Genomic DNA, 26641 nt, shown 5'->3' with positions numbered 1-26641 from the left:
TTAGGTGAATCTTAACATTTTGGTATTCATTCTGAAGCCCTTAAAGACACCATTGGGTATCCTGACAACCATTGCCAACCCTGGGGTGGCTCATACCCTTGACCCATTGCCTGTGATGCTTCCATGTCATTCTGTGAATAGTTTTTCCTTCAGAACCCTCTTTTGCATCCAGAAAGTCCTAGTATATTCCATGAAGAGGAAGGAAAAAAGCAGGGTGGGGGAAAATGGTGACTTAGGCTTTCTACCCACCAAGACCTTGAAAATAGAAAGTAGAGACCTTGAAAATGCCCAAGATGAGGCATTTATGGAACTCTCTTCACTGATTCTGGGTTTGGGTCTGGTAGGATTGAACTATGAAGGTTTTGTAACCTTCCACCATAGCCTATTTAAACAGGAGTTTTCTTCCCTCATCTCCACTGACACCTACACAGGTCCCAGCCTGTCTCTGGAATGGGAATCATAAAGCCAAGTTAAGAGTTTGTCTTCTGAGGAGACAAAATCACCTTCTCTGGAAAAAGCTTCCAACAAAATTGGCTTTGGCATTTGCCAAGAATAGAAAGGGAGGGATTGAGGCCTCATAAATCTGGGTTTTCAGTTGAGGATGAGAAATAAGAGGGATTAACTAGGGGCTGGGGGAAGAGCTCAGTTGGCAGAGTGCTTGCCTCGAATGCACAAGGCCCTGGGTTCAATCCCCAGCACAAGGAAAAAAAAAATGAGGGACTAACTAGAAAATTCATAGTAGTGTGTAGCAAACCCCAGTACTCATCACTGTTAACTCAGCTTGGGCTTCATAACAGAGGATGATTTCTTAATAAAAATAAATATCTGGTTCCCCAAAGGTGTTCTTGCTCTTTCTCCCTAACCCTGTCTTTCCTTCCTTCCTTCCTTCCTTCCTTTTCTTTTCTTTTCTTTTCTTTTCTTTTCTTTTCTTTTCTTTCTTTCTTCTTTTTTCTTTTTTTGGTACTGAGGAATGAACTCACAGGATTCAACCAGAGTGAGCCACATCCCCAGCCCTATTTTGTATTTTATTTAGAGACAGGGTCTCACTGAGTGCTAAGTGCCATGCTTTTGCTGAGGCTGGCTTTGAATTCTTGATCTTCCTGCCTCAGCCTTCAGAACCACTGGGATTACAGACTTGTGCCAGCATGCCCACCTCCAACCCCTTTTTATGTGACCCTAAAGTACCTTCAGACGTGATCAGATGACAAGACAGAGGTGCAAATTATTGTTTTTTGTAAAGTTTGAAACATCTTAAAAATAGTCTATCAACCCTGGGTGAATGCCAGAAGGGCATGTCTCCTTCCTCCTGTGGCTGAAGCTCTTATCCTAACTTAGAAAATGGACATTGGCATACAGTGGCTTGCTAGAGTGATCACTGTGGCCAAGGTACAGCTTTACAGGGAGGGTTTGAATACAGTTGGTCTAGTTTGAAGTTCACAAAAAGTGTTCAAGTCCTCTTTCCAAGTTCTGCTTTCATACAATCTCTAGACCCCTAAACCAAGACTCAACCCTATAGATCCATTTTTTTTCTTCCAAATAGCAAATACTGTAACTCACCTCTTCATTGTCCTGAAATGAAATCCATAGACAACACAACTTAAACATTTTTTAATTATAAGAAGAGAAATAAGAAAGTAATTTGTTTTAAAATAAATATGGTAAATGCTTGGGCACACCTGTACTAGAAGATACAATGAAGTTACATATCTAAACCTATACATAGAATCACTGTGAATATGAGTTGCATATTATGTAGGCAAGTATGCTGTATTAGCAACTCATATCTGATTTTACTCAAGGGAGTTTTCTGAAATCAATATTTTTGTGTGGGTACTGATACTGAGGATTTAACCCAGGGGTGATTTTATTATTGAGCTACCCAGACTTTTTATTTCAAAAGACAGCATCTTGTTAAATTGCTTAGGGCCTTGCTAAGTTGCTGAGGCTGGCCTCAAATTTATAATCCTCTTGCTTCAATCTCCATGCCTGCACTTTGTAATGTACAAGATTCCCCTGGAATCCTAGAAAACTGGAAAGTATATAAAATCTCTGGGTGGGGAGACCTTTTTGTTTTAATATTTATTTTTTAGCTTTTAGGTGGACACAATATCTTTATTTCTTTGTGGTGCTGAGGATCCAGCCCAGTGCCTCATGCATGCCAGGCGAGCGCGCTACTACTTGAGCCACATCCCTAGCCCTGGGGAGACCTTCCTAACCTGTAAATGGAATTTAAATTCTAAGTTGTATGTTTGTTGTGAAGGACCAACCCACATATTGCAGAACATCTAGCATCCCTGGTAGCTTCCCCCATATGATTGACAAAAACCAAAAAGTGTTCTGAAGGAGTGTTGTGATTCACACTGGATAGTCTGGAATTAGGCTTATTTTGGGGAATGCTCTCTAATTACATTCACAGCACCCCCCCCCCCCCCAGCCCGCCTGCCCTTTGGTGGTGCTGGGGATTGAACCTAGGACCTCATAGTACTAGGCACTCTACCACTAAGTTACACCCCCAGGTCCCTCAGTTAAATTTTTGTTTAAAAACCCTCTTTATATGACATGTATATTACTTATTTTGTACAACAAGTAACTTACAGGGGTATATAAATGGTATTTAAAACAATTTAAAGTGGGAGTGAAAATACAATAAAAATTGGTATATAAAATAAAGCTAGCAATGAAATATACAACTTAACCTATATTTTTACCTCGGAGTGGTACACAAAATTATAGTTTCTACAACCAGATGTAGTGATATGCATTCTAAAAATTCTTAAATTCATTTGCCTGTGGAGATCGTAAGACGCCCTGAAAACTAGAGAAAAACATTACTTTTCATTAATTTCTGTAAGCTTTCTAAATTATTTTTTGTTCATTTATGTCATTTTTAACATGAAATATGCATTTGGTTTAAAAGCGACTACCAAAACACCATCTTCCTCCCTTGCTTTCCAAAGCTCAGTAAAGGAAATTCCCTTTATGTTCTTACAGAACATTTCCAGACGAGCATTTTCTTTTTTAGCTTAAAAGATGTAATAATCATCTTTTAAGGCAACTGAAACACTCTTGGGGTTTGCAAAGTCCCTTTTTGAAAACTGCACAAAAAAGACCACACCTTCTGTTCGTAAGTGCCCTGAAGGGAACTCCAATAGGAGTTAAATCTTCCCGCCTCGCCCAGGAAAGTACCAGTGTTCCAGCAAAGCAGGCTGGCTCCACCCTCTATCGGAAGTGACTAGCTGTGTTTCCGGTCCGACACCGTCCCCAGAATTAGATTTTCACACAGGAAGTGGTTGGGGCTGGGGGCTGAAGGGAGCAGCTTCTGAGCTCTGGGGCAGTAGCGCGAGGGCATTACTGTCTGGCAGTGCGGGTGGGAGAAAACAGCAGCAAAAGGCTCCAACCACTGGAGGCCTTTTAGTTCAGATGCTGCTCATTTTGCCTTCAATGTAACTACTTTCAACTTGTTTCAGTCCCAGAGGCTGTCTGATCATAGGCTAATAACAGGAATATTTATTTGAACTGAAAGCATACATCTGGCGATTTTGATTAACTGCATTTGCAAATTGTGTGGCATTTCTATTAAGTACTAAATTACAACTGCAGTTGGGATTTGGATGAAAATTTATTCCAAGAAATACGTATTGGGCTAGAAATTACATCCTTTGTAATCCAAGTTTATAAATGATTGGTTGTCAACTTACCATCCTAGTCATACCGTTTTCATATTTTAAGAGGGATGTGAACAAGTTTCAAGCCATTGAGTCAGAGATTATCACTGATAAAGCCGTGCTTCCCACATCTGGGAGGATCTTTCCAACCCCAGTACTAGTCAGCCCTGAATATACTGCTAGTGAACCTTTATGCCCATGGGATAGGCCAGTCAGTACTTGGGCAGTCTCATGAAAAAAATACCAGTGGTTGTAGGCTCAAGAAAGCACTACAATTTGGGTGTATTGGGACTTCAAACTACTTCTTAGTCTGGTCCTAAGTAGGACACAGAACCAACTGTTCTCACAATTTTTAAAAAAAATTTTTTTTAGTTAAACATGGGCACAATATATTTTATGTGCTGCTGAGGATGGACCCAGGGTCTCACATGTGAGAGGCGAGTGCTCTACTGCTGAGCCACAACCCCAGCCCCACCCTTTTTTAAAAAAATATTTTTTTAGTTGTAGGCAGACAAAATACCTTTACTTCATTTGTTTTTATGTGGTGCTGAGGATCTAACCCCCAGTACCTCACGCATGCAAGGCAAAGGCTCTACCAACTGAGCTACAACCCCAGCCCCTGTTCTCACCAATTTTGTGTTCCTTTACTTTAAGTGACAGTTTCTAAGCAGTAGGACCTTTCCCTTTAAACTGAAATATCCATCAAAACATTGTCTAGATCCATAAAGGCAATTCAAGTTGTCACATTTAGAGAATAGGATGTTTGGCTTTTGTCACCTAGCCATCTAAGATTAATGCCAAAAGGGCTGGGGATGTAGCTCAGTTGGTAGAGCGCTTGTTCACATGCACAAGGCCCTGGGTTCAATCTCATGTGCCCAAAGTACCTCAGCAGTTGTCCTCTAAGCCAGGAGATGGGATTGGCCTGGGAAGGAGTACTACTATGACTTCTTAATTTAGTACATATGGTTCTTAGAAGACTGCAGTTCCAAGGGAAACCTGGATGTCAGCAATGAATCCTGAGACTACCCACTAAGGGTCTAGTATTCACCTTCCTCCAATACCCCACCCTTTCATGCCTGATCAACATCCAATTTAGTAACCAAATCCTACTGTCTCCTGAAAATTTACCTATACACCCTCCTCCCCATTTTGTTGCTGCCTTTAAGTTTCCTCAGGCCCTGAACTACATCCTGGCCAGTCCTTTCTTCTCCTGGCTCATATAGCACCATGCACATCCCATCTGCCCTTTCCAAATTAGTTTCATAACTCATCATCTTGCTATCCCCTCTGCTTGGACCATTTATTTTCCCATGTGACAAAACAACATGCATAGAAACTAATTCCTTCATCTGCCCCCTTAATAGTTCCCACTTAAGCTAACAAATACAAAAGGTAAATGTAGGCTTTCCATTTTATTCATACAAAGTGCACAGGAGGCAATTTTAACTGAAATTTAAAGATGAGGAATTAGATTGAGCTTCAAAACAGTCATGCAGTTCTTGGGTAGAAATCATTTTCCTAATTATAACGGTGCAGTTCCTTGGTCTCAGGTTCCATGTTAGAAGCCCTCAAGAAGACCATAATGCAGAGCCTGTATTTCCACCTTTTCCCATCAGAATATTAAGATGCAAAGCCAGACAATCCAGTTTTAAGAGTGTCCACTGAAAAACATTCCTGACCTCTTACAATTGTCTCCTATTCTTATCCAAGTCTATCCAATCAAGTTTCTCTCCTGCTCTTTGTATGATCTCCAATATTCTCTATAACACTGTCTCACAGAAAATCACGGTATTCCATATGGCTGAGAGTCACTTCCACTAACAAAAACATTATACAGTATTATAAATAACATCTTACACTTCTTTGCTCAGGATCCTAGATGAAAGCTTCATTCTGGGTCCAAAAAAGTTCAAAATTTCAGGAAAAGCCATAAAGCTGTTAACATCATAATTTATCCTGACACCCATGAGGATGCAAACAAATATTGGTCATGGGTTTTACAACAGCAAAATACCAGCCCTAAAAAACACATATCTGGTTTCTGGCCCTCAGGATTTTTCAGTCTTCTCCATACTTCAGACTAAAAAAATTAACAATTTCATGATTATTTTTTTGAACATAAAGACCCTTTACAGTTGCTTTGCTGAATCCAACGCATTTTGATATATCCAGATTAAAGATTCTGATTCAGAATATTCTGGTTGTAACTAGAATGGTTTGGTCCAAGATGAGAGAGCCAGATTGGGGTAGGGGGTACTCAGGAAGTAAGTCAAAGTGCTCCCTCATCATAACACTGTCACTGTTTAGTGTGACTGATCAAAGTCTTAAGATCATGCCCCATACAAAAGTGAAGGATACACTCGCACTTGCTGTAAAATTCACTGTACAACACCAGTGGGCCTTTTAACATATTTCAATCATCAACAGTTCTCACTTTCACTTTAGAAAGCCTATTCCCCTTCATGTGTCTAAGACCTATAAAGTAGGTTCCTAACATATGACATACAGGTTGTTGTATGTAGAGATTTGTTTTAAGTAGAAGTGCCAAAAAAACCTACTTAGACCACAAAGGAAAAGTGTTTGATAGCATTTAATGAACCTCTAGAGCTCTTGGTGGCTTTAAGCCACCAGAACACAGGCACCCCCAACACCCTTAATCTTCTCCTCAGCTCTTCTGCTGAAGAATTTGGCCTTCACGATGACAGGCAGCTTTGGGAGTTTTCCCTTCCCCAAAACTTTGTAGTAACCCTAGAAGAGAAAAAGATTTACACATCATGTCATGTACCAATTTCTTGGGGCACATGGAGAGAAGCCAACTTTTAAGTCCCAGGTAGACTATGTTTCTGATCTGGGCACTAATGGGGACATTAATTGTCCCCCCCAGTGAATCAAGACCAGCAAATTCTCTCCGAGAACTGTAGCACACCAGGACAAGTTCTGTGTCGGGATGTGACTCTAGTCTCGGCAAAGCACAGACCTCCACGTTATGTTTGATTATCCCTATTAAGTAAAAAGGAAAGATATTTTCCCAGCAATGCTCAAAGTCCTGACTACCAAAATTGCTCAAAAAGCATTAAATAGGCTGGAAACAAGAATTTAAAGTTACCTGAACATCTCCCTAGGGTTTGGGCCTCCTTAAAGATTACTTCCAGGTTCATGGAAGTTAAAGACTAACAGAAGGTTCTGAAACCCCAAAGATATCAGACTATGAGAAGCAGGGTAATGGCAGTACAAATTAGGAAGACATTCAAGCAAAAATTAATCGAAATTAATTTGAGAGGAACCATTACTCTCCAAAGGTTTTCCCAGAAATACAATCAAGACATGTGATAGATATGCATTCTCTGAATGTTTACTTCTGAGAGCAAAAATGCACCCAAGACAGAAGAGTGGGGAATAATTCCATTCTGGTCATGACAAATTCTATCAAAAGGTTGTATTTTCTAGCAGGTAACTAGAGAGGTATAGGAGACATTTAAGTGTATCATAACTCAGAATTTTGTAAGGACAAAGGGACTTTATAGTTAATATCTAATTTACTCACCGATCGGACTACATCAATTATGGGAGCAGCTCCCGTCTTATTTTTGGCAGCATTTACTCGTGTCTGTTCACTGACCAATGTCCACAATTTATCAAGGTTGACAGTTGGGCAGAAACTCTGGTTCCTCTTTAAGTGGTAATGCCTCATACCAACTTTCCCAAAGTAACCTGGGTGACTGGGAAAGAAATGGCCAAACCATCTTCATTAAAAAGCTACATCTGATAGTACTCTATAGAAAAATCTACACTTTTCTAATAGAGGTCCCCTAGAGATACAGTCAAATACATCATTCCCTAATCCATGGATACAAGTGAATCTAATGTCACTAACCTGGTGACTAGCTGTGCCATGAAGCCCACAGCCAGTGAATAAGGTCAGCAGTTATTTTTCGAGGACTCTAGCACACTAAGGCAACAGCCAATACCCAAGCGTGACTCTAGCCTCGATGATGGTTTCTCAGTTCACATCATCAAAAGTTAACTCGGCAAAGCCAGTAATAGACAAGGTTTTTAAGAGGCCAGCTTCCACCGATGTTCTAGGCTGACTTTATATACTGTGTAAAAACAATGTCAAGAAACACTCACTATTTGTCGAAGTTAATCCTGTGGTGATGCATGCCACCAGCATTACCCCGGCCTCCTGGGTGCTTCCGGTGCTTGCCTGCAGGAATACAAAGCTACAGGATTCACATAACCTTTTCCAACCTCTCAATCCCGCTTAGCCAAGCGGAGAACTTCCCCACTTCTGCGCCGCTCACGCTGTTTCCTATCTACAAACATTCTCTAAAACTGGAATATCAGAAGATCCTTAAATAGGGGGAGAAAAAAGTGAACATCTGTTCAATTCAATCCCTACTTAACCGCAAAAGTCTCACTTCTACGCTACGTTAGTTTCTAAGCCGAGCAGGAGAAACTTACCGATGCGGCCGTGGCCATGGCTCACGTGTCCCCTAAGTTTCCGGGTCTTCCTCAGTCTGGATGGCTGCGTGGGAAAAGGAGCTTATTGATCAAGCCTAAATAAGAAGGGTTGGGAATAATGCTTGCCAGCTTGAGACAAGCCTGCAGAACTGGGAACAAGGGCCTGAGTTCTGGCGCATTCGGCAAGGATGAGGTTACTGGCTGGCCCGACGGTTTCATCAGGGCGGCGCCAGGGCGCTCCGGCCCTCGTGTCTCAAAGATCCGAACCCTGGGCCTAGCACGCTGCACCAGGATCCCCGCCCCGGGTCCGCGACAGCCATTCTGCCCTACGGCCTGCCACGCGCAATCTGGAAAACCGGGTTATGTGGCTGGGAGGCAAAATGAGTAGAGCTCCGCGTGTCTGGCTGCAAGAAAGCGGAGGCCATAAAAGAAACACCTACCATGTCGGCGGCTAAGACGAAAAAGGAAGGCCTCAGCGAAGTCTCGCGAGGTATCGAAAGTAGGGGGCGGAACCAATTGCCTCACTTCCGGAAAGGAGGCGGGCCTCGGGCGGGACTTCATCGGTCTCGCGGGTTTCTGACTCCCGCCGGTAGCATTCTCTTTCTGTGGCTAGTTCTGTGCATAGTGAAGTGCTGGTGGTCTGAGCGGAGAACTCTTCTTGGTGCCGCCTGTTGCATCTGGCTCGGATGCTGAAAACTGTAGAGGAATCTAGGGCTTGGGGTGCTTTACCGCTGCGACCAAGGTGAGCCAGGCCATTTCCTGGCGCCCTGGCCCGGGTACCGCCTAGGCTGACAGGGAGGACCTCTTTATCTCTCGGTGCCTGGCCAAAAGCTCCAGCCTTGAGCCCCTCCCCGGCTCTTAACGTTCTGCTCAGGCCTGGTGGTTGGTGGCTTCCTCGGCCGCAGTGTGGAGCCCGAGGCGCCGTCTAGCCTTCAGTGTGCTCACCTGTTCGCAGCTCTTGGGAGTTGCTTCTGCAGAGCCTTTACCGCCTCAGGGACTTGCCGGCCATCCTTCTGAGTGGCCGCTTGCCCCACTTACTTTGCCCTTCTGCTGTCGTCACCGATGTCACCTCAAGTTTAAACAACCACTATGCTTTGGGGATCCAGACATTGTAAATGCTTTTTCTAAACGCCACATGTGAATTTTTTCTGGAACCTGGTTGGGATGCCCCCGACTCCTTCCTCTTCCGAACCAGATAACCCCCGTTCAACCTGCATCCTATGCAAGCATTTCCTTTGTGAAACTTCTACCAGTTATCATAGCTGCTCACTTCCTCACGTGTACTGCCACACAATTTAGTACATAGCTCTTATATAACTATTATATATATATTTAATTTAACCTTCGTTTATTTTTTTATGTAGTGCTGAGCGCTTCACACAGTGCTGGTCAAGCGCTCTACCACTGACCTACAAACTCCAGACCCTCTTTTTCTTTTTTTGAAACAGGGTTACACTAAGTTGCTTAGGGCCTTGGTAAATTACTGAGGTAGCTTCAAATTTGCAATGCTTCTGCCTCAGCTTCCCGAATCACTGGTGTTACAGGCATGAAGCACCACCATGCTGGGCTTAATTGTCCACCATTTAAATGCTGAGATTCCTCAGCCTTCTGTCCTTTTCCAACTTACCTTTTCACAGTACTTGGTCACCTCGTGTGACTTCAATTCACATTTCTGTTGCTGTGCTCTACACCCATACATTCACTTAATTACTGGTTAGCATCCCTTGGAATCTACAGATAAACATATCCAAAGAACTCACTCTTCCTTGCTCACTAGTGCTTCTTTCTTTCTTTCTTTAATATTTTTTTAGTTGTAGTTAGACAAAATGCCTTTATTTTATTTATTTTTATGTGGTTTAAATTTTTTTATTTTTTATTTATATATGATAGTGGGCTACATTACAATTCTTTATTATTATTATTTTTTAGTTTTCGGTGGACACAACATCATTATTTTATTTGTATATGGTGCTGAGGATCGAACCCAGCACCCCGCGCATGCCAGGCGAGCGCACTACTGCTTGAGCCACATCCCCAGCCCTACAATTCTTATTACACATATACAGCACAATTTTTCATATTTCTGGTTGTATACATAGTACATTCACACCAATTTGTATCTCCATACCTGTACTTTGAATAATAATAATCATCACATTCCACCAACATTAGTAACCCCATGCCTCCTCCCTTCCCCTCCAACCCCTCTGCCCTATCTAGAGTTCATCTATTTCTCCCATGCTCCCCCTCCCTATCCTACTATGAATCACCCTCCTTATAGCAAAGAAAACATTCGGCATTTATTTTTTTGGGATTGGCTAACTTCACTTAGCATTATCTTCTCTAACTCCACCCATTTACCTGCAAATGCCATAATTTTATTCTCTTTTATTGCTGAGTAATATTCCATTGCTGTGGATCGAACCCAGCACTTCGCAAGTGCTAGGTGAGCACTCTACTGCTGAGCCACAAGCCCACCTCTGCTTCTTTATTTCTTTATCTTGGTGAGAGACATCATTGTCCATCGAGATCAGGCCTGAAAAATTGTTCCCAAGCCCTTATTTGCTCTTATACACTATTACCATCCTTTTAATTCTATATCTCTCAAATGTACTTCCTCCTTCAGCCCTAGAGTCACTGTCTTCATTCAGCTCCTCATCCTTCTTTTTTATTTTTTTAGTTGTAGTTGGACACAATACCTTTATTTTATTTATTTTTATGTGGTGCTGAGGATCGAACCCAGTGCCTCGCACATGGTAGACAAGTGCTTTATTGCTGAGCCACAACCCCAGCCCAGCTCCTCATCTTCTTATTTGGAGTCTTCAAACCACTCTGTGATCACATTACCTGCATTCTATCCCTCAGCCAAACTCTATCCTTCACATCTTCTATCAGCTTAGTACTCCCAAAACATAACTGTCATTCTTTTATATGATCAAAAATTTCAGTGATTCCCTAATAGCAATAGAATACAGCCTACCTACCTTTCCAACCTTACCTCTGATTCTCACCTCAACAAGCTTTCTATTGCAGGCATACTTTACTTCTGTCTCCATTTTGCCTTTACTCATGCCTGGGATGTCCTTTCTCTTCCTGACTGTATAGCCTGAATCTTCCTCAATCTTTAAGGGCCATCCTACATTCTACTTCTTCCCAACTCTAGTCCACAATAATAGACCCAACATTTTCAAAGCACCTTGCAATTCACAAATGCATCTGCCTGAGAATTCAGCTCTACCAGCCTCATTTTATGCATGAAAAAAATGCACAGAACTGAGTTACTTGCCGGAGAGTATACAGCTGGTAAGATACAGAGCCTGGGTCTGCTTTTACCTCAATGACCACTCCCTCTCTGACCTCACAGCATTATGGTATTCATCACTCCTTCAAACTTAATCATATACTGCCTGTGACCAGCAGAAAGAGGAGTCTTGGGAGTAGGAGGGTAAGATCTAAAAGGAGATCATCTTCTATTTGACATGGAAACTGGCCTATAAGTACTCAAGTATATGAATTGAGCTACCCAGAAACTACCTTTGGGAAGATGATCTGTCAATGAAGGTAAGCAGGGCAGAACAGTGGGAATGGAAATTAACCTTCGGGTATATTATAAGTGGGGCCTAGAGCAAGGATCAAGACTGTGCAAAGGGTAGAGGTAGGGTTCTGGATGCTAGGACACTGTTTCTAAGTAGTTTGCCAAGTTCCTTGGCTATAGAAGAGCTACATCCTGTTCTATAAGCCACCTGGCTGAACAGTGTGACTTAAAACATGGCTCATGTGGTGTTTTGTTCAGTATGGGTCAGTTTCCCTAAGTCTGGTAGCTCTGAGAGAACAAAGTTCAGTTGTATATCTGCAAAAGTGAATAGCAGCTGGGATATTAGGCATTAGATGACCCATCCTCTTTACCAGACACATGGGACATGACCTTGGACATAGCCCTGAGAGGTATCTTCTGTGACATCTTCTCTGAAGGAGAGCATGGCCTTGTGACATATCAGGTATTTGAACTCCCTCAGCAAGTCAGGGCCTCAGAAAATACCTGTGAAATGAGTGGAAGAGAAATGATGCCAGGCTGTAGCCTGGTAAGGCAGGTAAATGTGGTGCTGACCTTTTTCTATCTCTGAACTCTCTTAAGTGACCTTGGGAACACATTACATCCTAAGGAGGGCCTGATGATCCTTCTCCCTTTTCTTTTTCTCAGGGTTCCTGATTTCATCATCAGTCCTTCAGACTGCAACAATAGCTTGGATGCTTCCAGCCCCATCTTCTTGATCTCCATCTTTAGACTTGAACATTTATGTCCTTATGTTGTTTTCTTTTTTAAAGTAGAGTACTATTAATTCAAGATGGGGAAAGTCAGACTTTCTATTATTTTCTAAGTCAGAATTAGAGAAAAACTCAGAATTCTAAATTTATTTCAGAAAGAATTTAAAAATATATATGTAATAGAAAAAACAGTACAACATTAAAAATTTTCCTGAAAAAAGAAATCATAGTATAAATACTTCAAGTCATACCATTGCACAATTCTGTTTTCATTTCTGAATATCACCTTTCAGCTCTTGCTTACATGGAGACGTAGCAATCTGCAAAGATGATGGTCATGTGTATTAATCCTTTTGTATTCTGCTTTTCATTTAATTCCATAATATTTTTCTGTAATACTACCCATTCTTCAGAATTATTTTTTTACAGCTGAAGAGTAATTTACCTTCAGCATATACTGTAATTTACAAAGTCATTTTCTTGTTTCCATTTTTTTGTTCTTGTTGTATTCTTTGCTGTTAGAGACAAGGATGCAATGAACACTTGTGTATATATAGTTTTTTATGTCAAATAACTTCTCTAGAATAAATTCCCAGGAGTGAGATTGCTGGATTATAGGGTATGGACCTTTTTATTGTTCATTTTATGTTGCTATTTTTGTCCAAATGGATTGTATCAGTTTATGTTCCAGTAGTATTGTACAGTTACCAATCCCATTTCAACCTTTCTAGGCTTAGGAACTTTTGTTTCCTTTTTTTTCAGTAGTTTCTCATGTATGGCATTTAGGGTGAAATTCATAAGATCATAGGTGAAGTTTTCTTCAGCACAAAGTAAAAATAATCTAATTTGGTGCTTAAGGGTTTCTAATAGTATTTCTTGTGGTGGATAGATTTTTTTTTAACTCATTGTACTAGATGACAATTATTTTCCTAAAAGCTTTGTTGGAAGCTGGGATGGAAAACCTTGCCTTTAAACTTGTGATATCAAAACATGAAGAAAGAAATTCTATGATCTTTGAGAGCAGTTTATTCAATAGTACAAAAAAGACTAGCTTAAATAATTAATTTCATTTCTGGGGATTAAATAAGTGGAAAGAACAAACAAGTTTGTGTTCATTTCCTAATTCTATTTTTTAATTATATTGAACAAACTTGCATAGTCTCCTTGAATCTCAGTTTCTTGTCTTTTTAAAACATTTTTTTAGATGCCGATGAACCTTTATTTTATTCATTTATTTATATGCAGTGCTGAGAATCGAACCCAGTGCCTCACACATGCTAGGCAAGTGCTCTACCACTGAGCCACAGCCCCAGCCCAGTTTTTTTGTCTTAACAATGAAAAAATAATGAGTCCTTCACTCATTCATTTTACACATGTTTATTGAGTGCATATTACATTCTAGCATAGGTGCCAGACAATAGGGGGCAAATATAATGATGAACAAGAAAGACAAAGTTCCACTCTAGGGTTACAACCCTAGGACTGTGTCTAAAAAAAACAGTAAACAAGCAAACAAATAGTGTCTCATGTATAACACAGTCTAGCAAAGAGTGGATGCTCTTTCATTACCTAGTGTTTCTCCTTCACATTTTCTCCCTAAAATTAATACTAAATTTTGAAGATAATTTGTTCTGTACCACCCAAGCAAATATTCTTTGAAATTCTTACCTGCAATGTGATGTGGGATGATTTGTTCTGTCATTCATAGTTAAAGAAATTCAGTAGATATTTCCCTTTCCTCATATCCAGATGTTAATATTACCCCATGGAAGGAACATAACCCATTCCTTCCATTCTATTGGTTCCATACTAAGGATTCCATTCTTTCCATACTAGCAGTTGATGTTTCATTTAGTCCAGGTTACTCCATGACTTAAAGCAGAGGTTATAAGGTGGATGCTGCTGGTATATGTTGTTTGACTTATGGTATGTTTTAAAATTTAGTTAGTTGCTGCTATAGTTTGGATCTTAAATGACCCTACAAAGATTAATGTGGTATTGGCTTTTCCCATCACAGTACTATTAGGAGGGGTTAGAGCCTTTAAGATGTGGGGCCTCCTGGGAGGTCTTTGGGCCTTTGTGGGTGTGCCTTTGGAGGGGATTGTGAGACTCTAATCCCTCTTCTCTTCTTCTTCCTCTTTCTCTTTCTCTCCTTGGCCACAAGGTAAGCTTGTTCTCCACCAGTGCCATCTGGCACCACCCCTACCACTGACCTAAAACCAGTGGGTCTATCTGATCATGAACTGGAATCTTTAAAACTGTGAGCCAAAATAAACCTTTTCTCTTTATAAGTTGGTTATCTTAGGTATTTGATATAGTGATGAAAACCTGACAAACACAGTTGCCAAAATTTTAAAATTCAAATAAAAATTTAGATTTCTGGTATTTTGAAAAACAAAGATTTGGCAATACTGGACCCAATTTTTTTTTAGGTGGGGACTTCACTCAAATAGATTGCCTGGCTCCTGTGGGCATTTGAGTTGCTCCCTGGTCTTAAGTATAGTCTTCCAAACTATATCCCATCCACTTACCCATGATAGGGAAAAAGAGCTAAGTTATGGTAAAAAGCAGCCAGAAGAAGGGTATAGGTGAGAAAGGGATTATTTGACCTCTCCCTTTGTCCTCAGATCAGAGACTCATGTCTTGGATGGGCCTTTAATTCTTTACCCTCATAGAGTTACTTCAATTGCTATTCTAAAACAAAAATGAAATCCCTTTTTCTTTATATTCTTACCCCATATAGTGCTCACTGATGGTGGAAAGCCATGCCACTTTTCTGAATTCCCAGGATTATCATGTGAGATCTAATGCAGCAGTTCTCAAAATGTGGTCTATAGAACCTGAGGGGGTCCCTGAGGTCAAAATTTTTTCATAATAAGATGTTTTTTGATCTTTCCACTGTTAATATTGCATTGATGGTGCCAAAGCAATGATGTAAAAAACTTCTGGTGCTTTGGGCATTAAACTGGTATAAGTCATTTTATCTGTGTATTCTTTTTTTTTTTTAGAGAGAGAGAGAGAGAGAGATTTTTTAATATTTATTTAGTTTTTTAGTTTTCGGCGGACACAACATCTTTGTTTGTATGTGGCACTGAGGATCGAATGCAGGCTGCACGCATGCCAGGAGGGCGCGCTACTGCTTGAGCCTCATCCCCAGCCCAATCTGTGTATTCTTCACTAGGCATTTGCAGTTAAGAAGAAAAAAAAGAAGAAAAGCTAGTTTAAGCTAAGTGTGGTGGCATGTACGTATAGAACCAACTCTTCAAGAGAATCACTGGGGCCTGGGGGTTTGAAACACCAACCCTTAAAAATAAAAAAATAAAAATAAACTAGTTTAACTCAAGAATGTCCATGATGTAGAAGTAAAAATTTTATTAAATCTCAATTCTTGATTAAATGTTTTTTTAATATTCTATTTGAAGAAATTAAAAGTATGAAAAAAGTAGTTCTGTTATATCTCAAAGTACTGTACTTTTGCTTTGACTTGTATTGTACTTTTACTAAACTAACTTCCCCCTCCTCAACCATGGAACAGAAATTTTACATGAAAGAACAACTAACAAACTGTGGTTATTCAGGCTTGGGAATTTGGCAGATATTTTTTCAAAAATAAACAGTTTATTTTGACAATGATAAAATTTAAGCTTCCAACAAAAATTAGAATACTGGTAAGTCTTAACTGCCTCTATGAGCTTGACTCATTAATTCTGAAAGAATTTTCCAATGAAATTAGAAGTGATAAAAAAAGAAGTGATATTAAAGAATGTGATTTTTTTTGCTATTGTGTTAAAAATGTGTTAGTATTTAGAATATTAGTGAAACAATTTTTCCAAGGGACTACTTCTTGATGTTATAAAATTATGCTTGGGTAAAAGAGCAGTATAAGATATAAAATTATGCTTGGGTAAAAAGTATAAGGTATTTCAGTGAATTTTAGTTTAACAGTAAGTAAAGTTCATTGAGGTAGTTTCAGCTTCCATGTTATAATTAATATGTAAGAAACTATTACTTGCTAATTTTTTGTGTAGTACCAAAGAATATAAAAAAATATCTGAAAAGACTATTAAAATACTTCTATACATTTTTCTAAATGTTTTCTGTGTAAGACTGGGTTTTCTTCCTGTTCTGTAAACAAAACAATGTATAACAGATTGTAAAAGCAATCCATATAGGATTTCAGCTGTCTTGTATTACATCAGACTTTAAAAGTTTTGCAAAAATGAAAAAAACAATGTCACTCTTCTCATTAAATTTATTTTAAGAAATAGGACTGGAGATATAACTCAGTTGGTAGAGTGCTTACCTTGCATGCAAAAGGCCCTTGATTCAATCCCCAGCACCACGAAAGAAAAAAAAAAAAGAAATAGTTATTTTTCCTAAAAAGTATGTTATTCATTAAATTTTTAAAGATTTTTTATTATTTTTTTTTTTTGGTGGGTTGGGAGTACTGGGGATTGAACCCAGAGGTACTCTACCACTGAGCTACATCCCCAACCATTTTTACTGTTCTGTTCTGAGACTGGGTATTGGTTAAGTTACTGAGACTGACTTTGAACTTGTGATCTTCTTGTGTCAGCCTCCCCAGTCACTAGAATTATAGGCATGTGCCATTGCACCTGGATATTGTTAAAAGTTTTACTTATTTACTTATAAAAGTAACTAATTTACTCTTAATTTTTTTTTTTGATGGTGGGGATTGAACCCAGGGCCTTGTACATACATGCTGATTATGAGCTATACTCCCAGCCCAGATTAATTGTTTCAAATGAATTAATATCTTATAAATTTCTCAGTTTTAATTTCTGATGTGGTAAACAGAAATAGATATAACCCACATAAACAAAATCTCTTTGGGGTCTTCAGTAATTAAAAATTGTAAGAGGGGTTCCAAGACCAAAATATTTGAGAACCAATGCTCTAATGAAATAAACTTTAGCCATGCTTAAACCTCCTAGTAAAGACCACCCTCACTTCTACTGGGGCTGCTTCTGTGGCTACTCTATGGAAAATAACTATTCCTGGAGCCTCAGAAGGAATTGTAGGTGATAATCTATTACTTTATGTAGTAGCATCTTTCTGACTCCAGACATCCTGGCCCCTCACAGTCCCAGCACCCTTCCTCTTTAATGGGTTTGGTTCCCAAAAACTTTGGGCTGAAATAAATTTTTTTTTAAACTTGCATAATTACAGAATACCAGATTGAATTAAGTGGTTATGTTTTGTGTCTTCAATAAATACAAATGTAAAAGTAGACACACTTCCTTTTGGTTTCAGTTCTTATGCAATTATAATACCAAATACAATTTATAGTTACTAAAAATTTAAAAACCAAAGCAATCAAATTAACTATTAATTTCATATACAGATGCTATTTTGCTAAAATTGCCACTACAATCCACTACAACTTAAATGTGGCACTTACTGTTGTGGATAAGTTCAGCAAACATATATTACAATGATGGCTTAATTTCCCCACTTTCTCTATTCCAAACACTGTACAACATTCATCATTGTGTGTGATGATGTCATTTAGACTTCATTGGCATATTGCATGCCTCTTTCTTTTCTCATCATCAATATTGTCTAGTGTGAACTAGATCATAAACTCAACACTGCTCTTAAAATCGTATCATGGTGGATATGTAGATGATCCAGAATGTTTACACTTTAAAAAAGCTCTATTATCTAATTTTAAAAAGTTGTTGGAGAGCACTGATGAACTGCTATGTGGATCTCAGCTTGAGAATGTTTCAGTAGGTCACAGTGTGACATTTGGGATCAGACTGGATTTTAAATTTGTCTCTGTGTATTACCTCACCTCTCTGGGCCCCAGTTTCCTCAACCTTTACCTAATGGTTTTATTTAATTTGTGAAAAATAATAATCCCTATTTCCAAAGGTAGTTGTGAGGATTGAAATAGTCTAGAAAGCACCTGGTGTAAACTTGGCACTTAATAAATCTCATACCCTTTTCTAAAGTTAAAAATTGGATCAAACTTGTCCACCAATAAGAAATAGATCTGGGACACTTGAAGGCAAACATACCTTGTCAGAAAGATCTATTCTTGTAAACACCTCTAGGCTTTTTTTTTTCCCCCATGGCAAAGATGATGTATTCTCTAAACCCAAGTACAGGGCTGAGGCTGAGGCACAAGCCTTCATCTCTGGGAAGGTGCATGACCTGGACTTCTGAGGTCTGAGGCTTTTCTGACCTGTTGAGGAACATCTCCTTCCCAAATGTGGTAAATCAGTCTGCTTTTTGCTTTACTTACAGGGAGTGGAGCTTGCTCGTTGTACACGCTGCTTCACACCTGAGGATGTCAATGGAAAAGCCTCAGTCCCAGGCAGAGGCACCAGAAAGGGCATGGACATGTTCATGAACTTCAAGAGGCAGCCGCTAGCTGACCAGAAACTCTGCTCTAGGGATGGACACATGGAAGCTGTAGCACAGATGTGCTCATTGTGCCGACAGGACCTGCAAGATGAGGGCTCTTGGTTTCTACCATGCCAACATTTGTTCTGTAAGGACTGCTTCCAGGGCTTGATGCAGGAGTTAGGGCATATTGCCAGGGCTTATGGGACTGTCCCAGATGGTAAGTACAAAAGCACCACAAGTTCACTTCCTTCTAGAGAACAGGTTTCTTCTTGTTTCTTAGGAACTGAGTTTCAAGCATAGACAAAATCAGAATTTAAATGCCCAAGGGACACTCACTGCTGAAAGCAACTCTTTGGGGAATCTGTGAGACAAAGCAAATCCTCTGATGCCTAATATATCTGTTTTGTAAACTGGGAACTTTTCATCTTTGGGATTTCCTTAAATTGGTGGTAGGCTAAGAAGCTTGTGAAGCTTTTAACCCAGGAGCAGTTACTTCCCATAGACAGCCAAGGTTTGACTGACTCCCTAGATGGAGAGGATGTATCCTGGCTCACTAAACTGCCACCATAGAAGAAGAACAGCTGGACGTCTAGTGTTAGTCAGGAACAGATTTTGAACAGAATCACACTGACTAGTGAACCATTCAATATTTAAGTTGCTGCCCAGCCTGGTGAAGCCTGTGTCTTACTCCTGCATGTGTGGTTTCCTAGGAAACAATCTGAATTGAGAACTCTGAAGTCCTTGGAGACTGGAAGCAGGTCCTTTCATTTTAGTATTTTAGCACAGGGCACTTAGTACAGGAACAGTGTCTGTTGAATGAAATTGTACAGTGAGAAAGTCAAATAAATGGAAACATTTAGAAACATCATATTTGATGGTCTCCATTTGTTTAATTCTCTGCAGTATTTCCAAAGTGATTTGTAGCAAAAATCTAGCTTTCTTTGAGGCATTGCTATTGACAGTGAGCTTTAAAGCTGAATCTTGAGCCCTCTGAACCTGTGGGTAAGCAACCTAACCTCTCTGAGCCTGCTGAAAGTTTGGAACACAGAAAAAATGTGGTATATTTTGATTTTTAAATTTAACATGTAGCATGCCTATAATCCCAGAAACTTAAGAGGCTGAGGTGGGAGGATTGCAAGTTTGAGGCCAGTCTCAGCAATTTAGCAAGACCTGTCTCAAAAAAAAAAAATTGAAAAAAGGGCTATGGATGTAGCTCAGTTGTAAAGTGCCCCTAGGTTCAATTCCCAATACCAAAAAACAAAAGTAAATCAATATATGATTTTTTAAAAAATATTTTTTAGTTGTTGATGGACCTTTATTTTATTTATTTGATGTGGTGCTGAGGATCAAACCCAGTGCCTCAGGCGTATTAGGCAAGCGCTGTACCACTGAGCCACAACCCCAGCCCCTAATATATGATTTTTAAACATAATTTAAACTTCATTATTTGTCAAGTTTTTAATTTTAAGTTACAAACCATATTCTACTTAAAAGTGGAATAAATTTTAACAATTACTTTTAAAGGAACTATAATTAATATTTAAGCTTATTTATAAACTTTGTTATATTTACTTTGTAAATTAAATGTGTTTTCTTTCTTTTTAAGTACTTCAATTATCTGGAAAACAGGCATTCCTACTTACTTAACTCTTGGAAATACAGTAAATTTATAAATATAGTGAATCTTAAATATGCTTTAGCAGTGCTTACACTGTTGGGTGAATATCCAGCATATATATAAAGAACTCCTAAAGCTTAACAATAAAAAAAAATCTGATTAAAAAATAGGCAAAGACCTTAAATAGATACTTTTTCAAAGAAGATATATAAATGGCCAATAAGTAAATGAAAAAAAATGTTCAATATCACTAATCATTAGGGAAATCTGGCCTGGGGTTGTGGCTCAGTGGTAGAGCACTTGCCTAGCATTTGTGAGGCACTAGGTTTGATTCTCAGCACTGCATATAAATAAATGAATAAAATAAAGGTTCATCAACACCTAAAAAAACCATTAGGGAAATCCAAATAAAAAACTCAGTAAGGTACCACCACATGCTCATTAGGATGTCTATTAAACAAACAAACCAAAAAAGACCTAAATAATACCAAGTTTTGGCAAAGATACAGAGAAATTGGAATCCTGTACTGTTGGAATAGAAATTAGTACTGCTACTGTGAAAAATAATATGGTAGTTCCTCAGAAAATTAAAAATAGAATTACCGTGTGATCCAGCAATTCCACTTCTGGTTATATAACCAAAAGGATTTAGAATAGGAACTTGAAGAGATATTTGTATACCCATGCTCATAGCAGCATTTGCAATATCCACAAGGTGGAAGCACCCCAGGTATCTACCAACAGAATGGATAAACAAAATGCTGTATATCCATATAATGAAATAGTAATTAGTCTTAATAAGAAAGGAATTTCTGATGCATTCTGTTACACAGATGAACCTTGAAGGCACTATACTAAATGAAATAAACCGGTCACAGAAGAACAAGTACTATGTGATTTAGTTACATTAGGTCTTAGACTAGTCAAATTCATAGAAATAGAAATCGAATGGTGGTTTCTAGGGGGTGGTGGAAATGGAGAGTGATTGTTTAATGGGTATAAGTTTCAGTTTTGCATTTATTTATTTATGGTACTGGGGATTGAACCCAGGGCACTCAGCCACTGAGCTATATCCCCAGCCCTTTTTATTTGTTATTTTGAGACAGGGTCTTGCTAAGTTGCTGAAGCTGGCCCCAAACTTGTGATTTTCCTGCCTCAGTCTCCTGAAGTACCAGGATTATAGGTGGGCACCACTGCACCTGGCCTTGCCCATTTTTTAAGGGGGTCTTTGTTGTTGAATTGTATAAGTTTATTATGTATTCTGAGTATCTATCCCTTATTAGATATATGACTTACAAGTATTTTCTCCCATTCAGTGAGTTGCTTTTTATTCTGTTGATGCACTAAAGTTTTTATTTATTTACTTTTTATTTTGTGGTGCTATGATCAAATCCAGGGCCTCACACATGCTAGGCAAGTACTACCATGAGCTACATTCTCAGCCCCAAGTGCTTAATTTTGATGAAGTCTTGATTTATCTATTTTTTTGTTTTGTTGCCTGTGCTTTTGATCTCATATCTAAGAAATAATTGCCAAATGCAAAGTCATGAAGTTTTCTTCTGAGAGTTTTATTATAGTTTTAGCTCTTAGAACTTTGATCTCACTTAAGATTTTTTTGTTTGTTTTATGGTGCTAAGGGTTGAACTCAGGGCCTTGTGCATGCTAGATAAGCAATTCAATTAATATTTTTAATGTGGACTAATAGTGTGTGTCTTGAGACTTCAACTCTAATGTTAGAAGATTAAATTCATATGAATGGTGATTATTAGAATCATAGTGTCTGTCACCAAGTTATTCTATGTGCAGTGGAGAATAAAAGCATAAGCTCCGCCAGGCATGATAGCACACTCCTGTTATCCTAGTGACTTGCAAGACTGAGGCAGGAGGATTGCAAGTTTGAGGCCAACCTCAGCAACTTATGAGGCCCTAAGCAAGACCCTGTCTCAAAATACAAAACAAAAAGTTCTAATTTCAATCCTTAGTAGTGAGAAAAAAATGGATTTAAAAGTATACACTTTGGTGTGAGTGTCAGTACTAATCTGCCTGCCACTTAATAGTTGTATAACTTGGGCAACTTACTGCATTTGTTAGTGCTCTAGATTTTTATTATCATTATTATTGTTATTTTCCTGTAAAATAAGGTTGATAATAATAGTAACTAGTTCAAAGGAATGTTATAAGATTAAATGAGAAGATACACATAAATGAAGCATTCTGAAATAATCTAGCATATAGAAAGAGTCTAAGAAATGTCAGAAATGTTGTTATTTAGAACTTGTAAAACTGTGATATGGACACAAACAAATGCACAAAAATTGTGTTAGGTATAAACGTGCTTGATTTGGAACCAGAGAAGCAGTTTATGGTGTATGTGACTGTTTTCATTATGTCTTATGGTCTAGTTAGGCCATTGTTACCTTCCATATTTGCCTTTATAGGTGAACAGTGGAATAAGATTCCTCTTTATTCTTGGAATTATTAGTAGTCTGTGCATTGTGGTATTTGTTGGTTTGTGTGTTTGTCTCCTGCACAGGTATTTATTGTCTGCTCTGTGTCAGGCTCTATGGCATTTAAAGTACAGAAATAAAAAGACAGGAGCTCATATTCTAATAAAGATAGATAAACATATTATTTAAAGTTTTATCAAAGGAACAATAACTCTGAGAGGTTCTCCATGCCTCAGGACTGGTGGATATAAGTTGCTCATTAAATATTTTCTGAAGGACTAAACACATGGAACCCCAATGAAAGTCAGGGTTGTCACCTTTCTATGGCAAGTCTAGTGAGACACCTAATAGTTGAACTCATATTTCTGGTTTGTAGTTTGAGAAACCATTCTTTTTTTTTTTTTAAGAGAGAGTGATAGAGGGAGAGAGAGAGAGAGAGAGAATTTTTTAATATTTATTTTTTAATTATCGGCGGACACAACATCGTTGTTTGTATGTGGTGCTGAGGATTGAACCCGGGCCGCATGCATGCCAGACGAGCGCACTACTGCTTGAGCCACATCCCCAGCCCCGAGAAACCATTCTTGGGTGTCTGATTATTTGGAAAGAGCTTTCAGTGGTGCTACTTTATCCATCAGAATAGGAGCACAGCCTTTCTCAAGAAGGTCTATCCTCTTTCTGCCACTGTGGAATTTTTAAAAGTAAAATGTGGAGTCAGGTAGAGGGATGGTAGGTAGATGGTTAGAGACTGAGGAATAAATAGGTTTCCTAGTATCTAGCCAGATGATGCTACATTACATAGGGATAAATATATTTTCATAAATCTATTTCTCCTGGTTAAATGGAAGAGGGGCTTTGTCTGAATTCAGGGTCCACCAGCTGGCTTTCAACTCTAACCCTTCAAGGTCTGTACTCCTTATTGGGATTTAGAACTGAGGGGATGGCCTAAGGAGAGTATCTTCTCATTCAACTGGACTGTGCCTTCCATTTCTATAACCCAACATAGAACATGATATAGAACAGGAATTGAAGTGAATATTTGCCTATATAGGAGACTATTTTTCACTTGTGACACTGTCCCTTTCCATTCTTTAATGTGGAGGTACAAAACACAATCATTGCTGGGCTCAAGGTAGCACATGCCTATAATCCCAGTGACTTGGAGGCTGAGGCAAGAGGATTGAAAATTTAAGGCCAGCCTCAGGAACTTAGTAAGGCCATGTCTCCAAATAAAAAAATAAAAAGGCCTAGAGATGTAACTCAGTGGTAAAATGCCACTTGTTTGATCCCCAGTACAGCCAAAACAAACAAAACCACATACAGTTAATTATCTAGCACTTACTATATTGGGCACTTGTTCCTGTATTATCTTTTCTAAACTTCACAGTAGCCTATAAGGTAGGTCTAATCATTCTTATTTATAGATGAAAAACTTGGGGACCAGGGAATTTATGGCTTAAGTTCTAACAACTAGTAGGTGTCAGGTCAGGTGAAACTCAAATTGTCATCTACATTATAGCACTTTGTTTGAGGGGAGAGTCCACAGGCACCTCGAATCACTGAACTGATGGGAGTCCCAATGGAGAATCTATGAGGAAAGAGCAAATCTTGCAGCCTGAATTATCACATGCAATTTTTTATTTGTTTACTTTTTAATTAAGAAACTTTTAACTGATAGATAAAATTGTATGTATTTACCATGTAAAGCATGATGTTTTGAAGTACAGATACCTTCTGGAATGACTAAATCCAGCTGATTAACCTGTGAGTCATCTCACATTGTTATTTTGTGGTCAGAACACTTTATATCCACTCTTTCTGCATTTTGAAGAATACAGTATATAAGTAACTACAATCACCATGCTGTATAATACATATCTTGAACTTATTTCTCCTACCTAGCTGAAATTTTGTATCCTTTGACCAACAATTACCAACCTGCTGTCTGTCTTAGCCCCTGGTAACCACCCTTCTACTTTCTACTTTATGAGATCAACTTTGTTAGATTCCATATGAGGGAGATTATGCAATATTTGTCTTTCTGTGCCTGGCTTGTATTTCACTTAACATCATGTCCTTCAGGTTTATTCATGTTTCCCAAATGTTGGATTTCCCTTTTGTTCAAGGCTGAATAGTATTCCATCACAAATACATATACCACATTTCCTTTATCCATTAATTCACTAAAGGACACTTAGGTTGACTTAGGTTGATTCCATATTGTGGCCATTGTGAATAATGTTGCAGGAGTGCCTATTATTTCTTCAACATACTGATTTCATTTCCTTTGGATGTATACCCAATAATGCAGCTGCTGAATCAAGTGTACATCTTTAAATTAATACAGCTATAGCCAAGCTGAGATTCTCCCAAGCAACTCCAGAATACTAGGAAAATGGGTCTACATTACATCTGAGGTTCTGAGTAGACCAGCTGGGAAACATCTTTAAAAGCTGATGATGGAGACCAGAGTAAAGGTTGGAGTGTGCTGAGTACACAGTGGCTTAGCCCTGCAGTGGGATGACTAGAGCTGCAGACTCTGTGCAAAAAGGCTGGATATTGGAAATGGAGCTACTCAGACAATTAGAGTATCTGCTCAGGGCTATAGATGATTCTCTACTTGAGATGGTTCAGCTTTTAATTTTTTGACTTTTATGATTGTGTGAAAGAATATACCCATACAATCATTCTGTTTTTCACTTTTAATACAATAGTCAATAAATTACAATGAAAACTTCAATACTTTATTATAAAATAGTATTTGTGTTAGATGATTTTGCCCAACTATAGGCTAATTTCAATGCTCTGAGTACTTTTAAGATAGGCTAGGATAAGCTATGATGTTTGGTAGGTTAGATGGATGAAATGGTTTTTCAATTTATGATATTTTCAATTTATGATGGGCTTATCAGGGCATAATTCTATCATAAGTTAAGCATCTGTATTTCCTTTTAAGCCTAATTGAAAATGGTCCCCAGGTCAAATTCTACCCAGACAGTTAACAACTGAATACCAAAAGTGGTACTTTAAATAATTGTAGCAAGCTCTGAAGAGAGTCAGCATCCCTGAAATATTTACCTTGTGCTGGCTCATCTTCAAGATTCTCAGGGTTCCTATGGTTGTATTTGTTGTTTGGGGGTAGGTGGCAATTAATTGGGTATTTTCTTCCCTGTGTGAGTAAAAGGATCATCATTTTTTCCTCTTTAAAGCAACTAAATAATGCTGGTCACGGTGGGCATGCCCGTAATCCTAGTGACTCAGGAGGCTGAGGCAGGAGGATTACAAGTTCAAGGCCAGCCTCAGCAATTTAGTGAGGCCCTAGGCAACTTAATCAGACCCTATCTCAAAATACAAAATAATAATAATAAAAAAAGGACCGGGGATAGCTCAGTGGTAGTGGGTCTCTGGGTTCAACTCCCTCCCCCCCCCCCCCGACACACACACAAAAAAACTAAATAACAAATTGTGTGGCTGAGAGACCTTGATCCTTAAATCTGAATTTCAGAATCTACCTATTTAAAATTTTGCTTTTCTCATTTTCAAAGTGGGGGATCTAATCAAGATGTGGGAAGAATAATGGTCCGAATGTCACAGTTCTAGAGCTCATCTGAACTTAGCAAGAATTGACTGGACAATCCCAGACCCTCTCTGCTTTTCAGGCTTGGATTTGATTAACTCTAAAAACATCAAATAACTACCACAGTTCCATGCTTCCTGAAGCTAGTTAAGGGTGACAGCATATTTCTCATACACTGCTAATACTAAAAGGGAGAGCAATCACTGTCCCTTGGTGGGCAGGCCTTGGAGGT

General features: G+C 38.9%; 2 protein-coding genes across 2 annotated transcripts in view; one reads left to right on the top strand and one right to left on the bottom strand.

Moving 5' to 3' along the window:
• Nucleotides 1-5058: 5058 nt before the first annotated feature.
• RPL27A (ribosomal protein L27a) lies at nt 5059-11182 on the bottom strand (the record flags this gene model as incomplete). The annotated part of the gene is given in 8 exon segments (XM_081280374.1): nt 5059-6304; nt 6306-6413; nt 7210-7384; nt 7794-7869; nt 8127-8190; nt 8325-8473; nt 8652-8822; nt 11125-11182. Coding segments are annotated over 8 exon segments (882 nt in total). The 3' UTR covers nt 5059-6223.
• The window catches only part of TRIM66 (tripartite motif containing 66), a 60725-nt gene continuing 42211 nt past the window's right edge, over nt 8128-26641 (top strand). Inside the window, exons 1-2 of the mRNA XM_081275510.1 lie at nt 8128-8868; nt 18666-18984. Coding sequence (XP_081131636.1) covers nt 18756-18984 — 229 coding nt within the window. The 5' untranslated portion in view covers nt 8128-8868; nt 18666-18755. The remainder of the gene's footprint in view (nt 8869-18665; nt 18985-26641) is intronic.

The sequence above is a fragment of the Spermophilus citellus genome, assembly GCF_964194105.1.
Source record: "Spermophilus citellus genome assembly, chromosome: 2".
Lineage (NCBI taxonomy): Eukaryota > Metazoa > Chordata > Mammalia > Rodentia > Sciuridae > Spermophilus > Spermophilus citellus.
Note: the sequence above shows the minus strand (reverse complement) of the source record. Positions and strands in the feature narration are given on the sequence as shown.